The following is a 7,740-nucleotide window of genomic DNA, read 5'->3' on the forward strand; positions in this document are numbered from 1 at the left end:
AGTTTTAGTTTCTCTCTCAATATCGCTTTCGATCGTTTTTCTTAAACACTGAAAAGACATTAGATCATAACATATTTCTTTTACAATGATGAAAAATTAATCTTACTGAGATAGATTGTGAAGTCTCATAATATAGATATAGAGTTAACGTAAAATTATTTATGACAAAGTAATATAAAATATGCGAAGAGTGATAACGCAAAAGTTGCGTACTGATTCAATGCTTCACAAGCCGAAGCAAACAATTTGCGAAGGTACGTTTATTCAAATTAGGTCTATGCATTATGAGATATTCTATACAGGTAATACGCGTGTGATCGATTTAAACGAGCAAAAATCATACTATTGCGGCGGAAGTCATTTTTAACACTTCCAAGAGAATAAAACCTCAAAGAGAATATTAATGAAACAGAAAATATCTCATTTTTTAAGTTTTGAAGGTGTTAAAGAGTCGAGCGTGTTCGAAGTGCGTACACGATGGAGCAATAACGCACTTTCGGTTCGTAATCATCAAACTCGAGGAATTATCACATTCCTTTGAGCAATATATTACTTAAACAACAGTTGACTTAGTGTTGCGTGCGTACGATTAATTCTTCGATTTACAATATTATCTACGCGATCTCAAAATTTATATAAATGTAAATACACATGCTAATATATAACTCTGAAAAGACTTGTATAAATTTCGAGATACTAAACCGGAAAAAACTGATATTGTAGCTTGAAGAGTTGAAAGTTGAACGATACTATTAATAAAACTCTAAATTGATAAAATGAAAGCATCACTGAAAGATGAGTAGTAAAGATGAAGTAAAAAACAAAAGTCAAATTTTTCGTGTTTCATATGATCAATTGTTTACGATCAAAATTGACAAAATGAAGAAGTGAATTAAAATTCTAAAAATCGAAAATATTCAATCGGTCAGTTTTACAACGTAACTTGAGTTCGCGACATTTTTTACTTTTTTTTTTATTATAAATCCAGGTCTAGTAAAGACCGATAATCAAGTCATTTTATTTAGTACGGGTACGTACTTGAGTGTCTAATTGGTAGGCAACTCATTGTTTTTTTTTATACGTATATATATTTATTTACGTACAATTTTTAAATGAAGTTTACCGAAGTTTCTGTATTCGGCATTACTTCATATATTCTAGGTAACTGATAGTTTCTTGTTTTTATATCACAAATACCGTTTTGAGATTACATATTTAAGTAGGTGACCGCGGAAAAGTTCTTTTCTATTTGCATGAGAAGAGAAACAAACATACGAAGTAACAAAAATTACATACGCATTTATATTATGTAATTACAATATATTATTGCTCTAAATCGCACAATTCAAGCATATAGATTTAAAAATTTTAAACAATGCAAACTCTCATACTTAGGGAGTTTTGCATATTCTCCAATTCAACGCAAAAAAAGCCATTTGGGAAATCAATATATTCATATTGTCTTCGATTTACGCGCGATTACAAATGGTACGACATAAGATGCTTCTTATTGGCATCGCTATTTTTGTCGAGCCTAAAATCACACGCAGACAGCGTATGTTCTTTTTGTCTGGTTTAGTGTATACGCGGCGCGTCTAAACGCGCCGGAGACTCTTCTCCACAATCAAACGACGAACCGCGGCGAACAAAACGCTTTCCCATCAAAAACACGCGCTACGAATCGCAGAAAAAGAGACTTATTTTTATAACTAATCGTATACTTACTTGGTTGTGCGAATAGGCGAAAAGTGCGGAATAACTGGTATGAGTATACTTAACATATTGTAGTTCGATAATAATCTCGACAACTGTGAATTAGACAAAATTGGCAGCGATTCAAAATCGTTGCGATGGAATATCCAAATTCCGAAGACGAGCATCGATTCTCTAATTTCTTTTCATTTTCTTTCTCTTTAATGATAAAAAAGAAGAATAACTTTGCTTTCGCCGATTTAATAATTACGCAACAAAAGTTGTTATTTCTCGTTAAAAATTGAATCGAAATTAGCCAAAGGAAAACACATCTCATCTATTTATCTTCAAACATTTGATCGGATCGGAAATAAAACGTAATACCGTGTAATATCCATTACTCGTCTACAACGTGTTAAGTGAATCAAAGTGGAAGTTAATGCGATTAATATAACAGTACATATAGCAGAAGCGATCTTTTGTACACTTATACTTTCTGACGATGTCTTACTGCCGTCGCTTCGCGCTGGTACCATAAATGCCGAAGCGAGAATAATAATATCGTATAAACTTTTGTATAATACACTAGCATCCTTATCACACATCCACGCTAGCTGCTGTAGAGAAGAGTGTGTAAACATCCGTTAGAAGATTTTTTTGATATTGATATTTTACATAAACCGTAAGTTAATAATACTTCGATGTAGATATATCACGCGATTGATTAATACGACCGTGTCCTAATTAAATGAATGCGATTGTAATGTGACACTATAAATAATCTCAAACTGCTTCTAAAAATCAAAATGTTAAGGAAATCTCCGATTTTCTTACACCATCGCGAGAAAAAAAAATGAGGGCTATCTTTAAAACGTTCTTTCTTTAATCAGGACACCGGCTGCCGGCAATATATACATAAATAGTAAATAAATATATATATATATATACACACACACACACACACACATACATATACACATAGGGTATCCCTACGTATCATTATCGCGCTTCCTTTCGGCTGCAGATTCTTTGAAGAATTTCGAGTCAACTTTCCTTTAGTCCGAAAGATTGAAAGGAAGCTCTAATTACGAAGTTAGTCAACATTGGAATTAAAAGATTTCGCCGTAAAGGCTACGGGTATGTACGTAGATAACGAAACTTTGTTCTCAGATACTAGCAGCCTTTGTTCCCAACTTTAAAAGTGATTTAAAGCGTAATTAACGAAATATTTTACTTTTTTATGTTAAACACCTTGGCAATTGCGTTTGATATTAAAGTTTCACAAGTTTAGTCCTTCTGATATTAATCAAGAAACAAAATATTGCTGTGCGTAAATAGCCTATAGCTGCTTTTGGTGTAGGAATATCTTTGAGAAAGAAATTGACCTGGCTTAATTAAAAAAATCGTAAATAAGAACAAGCATTTTAGAACCAGGGATACCCAATGCATGCGTATGTATGCATAAACGCGAGCGTGCAGATTCTCTTACAAACTGACTAAATTTCGCCACGTTGTACATATAATTATATTCGATTATCTTCCTCCCGTCCTAACAATTTCGAGTAGTATGTTTTGCTACCAGCGTCAATACTTATCCGTCGCTTCCGTGCATTTCTCACGTAAGCGAGATTGCCGCGCACACAACCATATTCGTCTATTTGTACATAAATGTATCCACGTGGCATAAGTATAGATATAAGCTAACGAAACATCGTACTTCCAAGATCGATAAAATTGTAATATAATAGACAACTCAATCTTAATCTTAAGATAGCGAGCAACTAATCGATGTTAATATTTATGTGTCCAGTAATACGAATTTGTACCGGGAAGTGAAATTGTGGTGCAGATAGAATAAGAGCGCTGTACATTGAATGAGCATTTACAACCTTGTCAAATATACATACGTTAATGATATTTTGTTCGATAAGAAAGAAGGATTTTGAACCTTTTGAAACCTCGATAAAATAAATCAGCGCCAATTTGACATCTGCTACTTTTGAATTACAGTAACGGTAGAATTTAAAATCGCCATTACATCGAATCACGCAAAGTATTAGCATGTTGAAGACTATATACTCAGCTGTCGTGTAAAGTATCCTCATCAAAAACAGAGAATCGAAAGTAGAAGTTGAAAGAAGGATATGGTTAATAGTAATATAAAAAAATAATATTACATACTTTTAGAAAATTCCCCAAAAATGCAGAATTTTGTTTCTATGAAAAATTATTTTCTATTATTAAAAATATTCTAAGTACTCTATGTAATATATTTAGTAGGTAGAAATATCATTAAAAAATGTACATACAATAAATTCTATATATCGGTATATTCGTCTTCAAAATGCTAAACATTAAAATTTTCTCTGCTCTATATTTTGCAAATGTAAAATAATTATATATAAATATATACATATACGTGTTAAGAATGCGATAATTAACAGTAATTATAAAAACGAGTATTTCTAATAAAATAACGGGGCATTCCCGTAAATTAATACTTGTACGATCATACAACCATTATAAAATTTTATTAACAAAATATGTGCTAAATATCATCAATGACGATCGAATACAAGTTTTTTTGATCATGGATGTAAATCTTCTCTAGAAGATATCACTTCACGTTGAACGTGACATAAATTGAAATGTTTTTTAGGTTTTGTATATAACACATTTCTTCTATCTTTCAATTGAAAATTATTAATCGATTAATCAATTAATTTTTTCCAACTAATTTTTTTTCAATTTCTGTTGATCTGCATGCAATCTTATATTTTTCCTTAAGAATTTCATATACAAGTTTGGCTATATAAAAAATATAGGAGTTCTATGATACAATATATGTTTATATTGAATTATACAAGTTTCTATCATAGATAAAAAGATCTAAAGTTATAAGATTAAAATATACGTATAGTTTCGTCGATTTCAATTGTGTAACTATAACTTTCATGTTCACTCTGCATGGCATTACATTTGTTTTTTCTTTATTCTATTTCTTTCTTGTTTTATTGAGTATTAAGGAACTTTGAATCATATATACATTTCCTGGCTAATTATTTTATTTTACATTAATATTGACTTTAACTGTTCCTGTTCTTTCGTAAATAAAAATAAAATTGTGTAAAATGTATGCTTCAATCATGTCAGACCTAACGCTTTATCAATTCAGAGAGAGAGTTACTGATGCAATACTTCATATAAAATTACTATAAATAGATGTGTGACATACTTTGTATATAAGACACAAAGTATCAGACTTTAAAAGAATTTCTATTTATTTAACAAAATTTAATTTTTACAATTGCTTATATATTATATTATGACACTGTTATGATTTATGTTTCTTCAGTCCTTTTTCGACTTTTTTCTTTATTTCTTCAATGTCTATATCAGTTTTTATGATGTTATTTTCAACAGGTTTTTCTTCAGGTGGAACAAATACTTGTGCTCGACGCTCCTGTCTTCTCTTAGTTGCTTCTTTATGTTTTTCATCTTGTTCCTTCTTTCTCTTTGCTCTCTTCTGCTCTTCATTCAGGAAGTACTCACCAGATGCCATTGCTTTATCAAGTTTGCTCTCTTGCTGAGGTGGTGGGAACGGAGTATACGGTTTCTTCTCTTTTTTCTTCAGTGGTTGTTTACGTTTGCTTATGTTTTTACTATTGAATTTGGGTAGAAATCGTTCCCAACTTTCATTCTTCAATTTTGGATCCTTGGCAAGCTCTTTTTTGATCATCAATGCCTTGATATTATAAATAGGATGGATATTCTTCATGGTATCTTCTACTATTCGCCTCACTTGTTGTAGACCTTTATAAGGCCCTAATGCTGCCACAGTCTGGCCCTGGACTAAGACATAACAGTTGGTAAGTAGTTCAATAGACTTTAAGGTACATCCATTTGGTCCAATGAGCCTTTGTCTCCTCTTGACAAACTTTTCCTTTTTTCTGACTAAGGAAGATATCTTTATGATGTCAGCAGCCATATTATCCTGAAGAACTTTTACTGCCTGCTCAAATGGAACTGACCGTGACATGAGTTTAATCATATCACGTGCTTTGATAATGATATATGGATCCCAGGTTTTCCTGGTAGTTTTCACTGTCATGCTACCTTCAATAAGGTCAAGTTGTGCCGTGATGGCATATTCTTCTAGCGCCTTTTCAACTAATGGCCAGTATTCCTTCAGATACTGTTCTCGGTACTTAGGAAACAAGGTCGCAAATGAGCTCTCCTCCAGCAGCCGATGAGGATTATCCTCCTTCTTAAATTGTGGTATTTTCAACGACCATGCGTTGTCAACCGGCTTAGTCCTACGTAACTTACGTTTTGAATCATTCATCGTCGTGTGAACTAGAAGAAACAAATAATCGGAAACACCACAAATATAAACGTGATCAAAGAAATATACAGGTTATGTTTGGCGTTCCAAATAGATACAAATGGCCAATAGAATATTCTACTTTTGTGATATAATATAGACATTTTCACATTAAATTCTTACCATTTGATTACTACTTCATACTAGTCAAATTCAATATTATTAATAGATTACAAAAGTTAATTAAGAGTCGCGCAACGAGCCAAAAGCAGATTCGAACTTGACTTTGGGAGACCTCGTACGACGAGAATGTGAAACACTACTATTTGTGTGGTAGAGCCACAGATGTCTATACTAAACTAGGTTGCTAACAGGCTATCTAAAAGCATATAATGGCTTGCATCCGATAGAGTTTCCGATATATGTGAGAAAATGGCCGCTACCGCCATATATTTTCACTACGTTTAAGCTAGTGGCACATAGAAAAACTTAAGCAGTAAGACGTAAGCAGTAAGCGAATCAGCCAAACACAGTCGTTGATTCTTCTTACGGTCCAAAAATCAACGACTGTGATTGGCTAATTCGCTTACTGTTTACGTCTTACTGCTTAAGTTTTTCTGTGTGCCACGGCCCTAACTTCTTATAATTGGTCGCCATTTGTAAAACAATAAGTTAGAGCGAGATAAGATATACTTGTCTCACTCTTACTGCACCAGTTCAGTAGTGCAGCTAAAGAGCTGCACCACTAAACTGGTACAGTAAGGGCTGCGTTCAGATTCTTCACCCGGGTGTATTCTATTACTAGAAGTGCTATAGTTTATGTAACATATACTGTAGTGTTTCTAGTAATAGAGTGCACCTGGATGAGGAATCTGAACGCACCCAAGGGTGGAATCCCATGACATGTATTTTCGCATAACGCGTAACCATGTAACCAATCACATCTTTTTATTCTTTTAGAAATTCCAACAGAAATACTAAACGTCGCAATTTATTGGTTACGCGATACGCGGAAAATACATGCCATGGGACTTCAGCCTAAAAGTATATCTAAAACCCGTATCAGACTATAGATTAGGATTGAGATTGAATTGAAATTTAGCCAATCAAAACAAAATTCACTAAACTCAAGTTTGGTGAACTTTGCTCTGATTGGCTAATTTTCAATTCAATCTCAATCTTAAATCAAGTTGGTGGCCGCCATTCTCTCTCGTTGTACTACGATCTCAATTTTTTTTTATTAACATAAAAAAGAGGTCGGCCATAAGAAACTAGCCTTTTTAGCCGTACATTTCTAAAATCTCAATTGCTCGTTCGGGAATGTGGCGACTCGTAGCGGAGACTTTGGAACTAATAGCATGTTCGACTGGCTCTGGGTTAATCCACTCTGGGTTATTCAGCCTACGTTTATTGGTCGAACAAGTACTTATAAGCTTTATGATTGGCTAGTAGAGACTTATGACTATCGCTCTCGGAGCGATTAACCCAGGGCCAGTCGAACACGCTATTGGCTCCTGCACACAGGACGCAGTAATGCTTGCCGTGCGGCGGAAGTTCGCGCGACAGCCAATCAATATGTTGTTTTTCCGTAAGAGCTAGAAGGTTATTACGAAAAGCAGCATATTGATTGGCTGTCGCGCGAACTTCCGCCGCACGGCAAGCATTACTGCGTCCTGTGTGCAGGAGCCAATAGCGTGTTCGACTGGCCCTGGGTTAATCGCTCC

The 7,740-nt window shown here is 33.9% G+C and overlaps 1 protein-coding gene across 1 annotated transcript; it reads right to left on the minus strand.

Annotated features, from left to right (window-relative positions):
• Positions 1 to 4,665: 4,665 nt before the first annotated feature.
• On the minus strand, positions 4,666 to 6,406 carry LOC116850912 (KRR1 small subunit processome component homolog). Its single transcript, XM_032829741.1, has 2 exons — positions 6,200 to 6,406; positions 4,666 to 6,048 (listed from the first exon to the last, which is right to left on the minus strand). The coding sequence occupies exon 2, from the start codon at positions 6,035 to 6,037 to the stop codon at positions 5,027 to 5,029; it is 1,011 nt and encodes a 336-aa protein (XP_032685632.1). The 5' UTR covers positions 6,038 to 6,048; positions 6,200 to 6,406; the 3' UTR covers positions 4,666 to 5,026.
• Positions 6,407 to 7,740: the final 1,334 nt, after the last annotated feature.

This window comes from Odontomachus brunneus, unplaced genomic scaffold, assembly GCF_010583005.1.
Source record: "Odontomachus brunneus isolate Ranch 3 - 2012 unplaced genomic scaffold, Obru_v1 Obru_scaffold_160, whole genome shotgun sequence".
NCBI lineage: Eukaryota > Metazoa > Arthropoda > Insecta > Hymenoptera > Formicidae > Odontomachus > Odontomachus brunneus.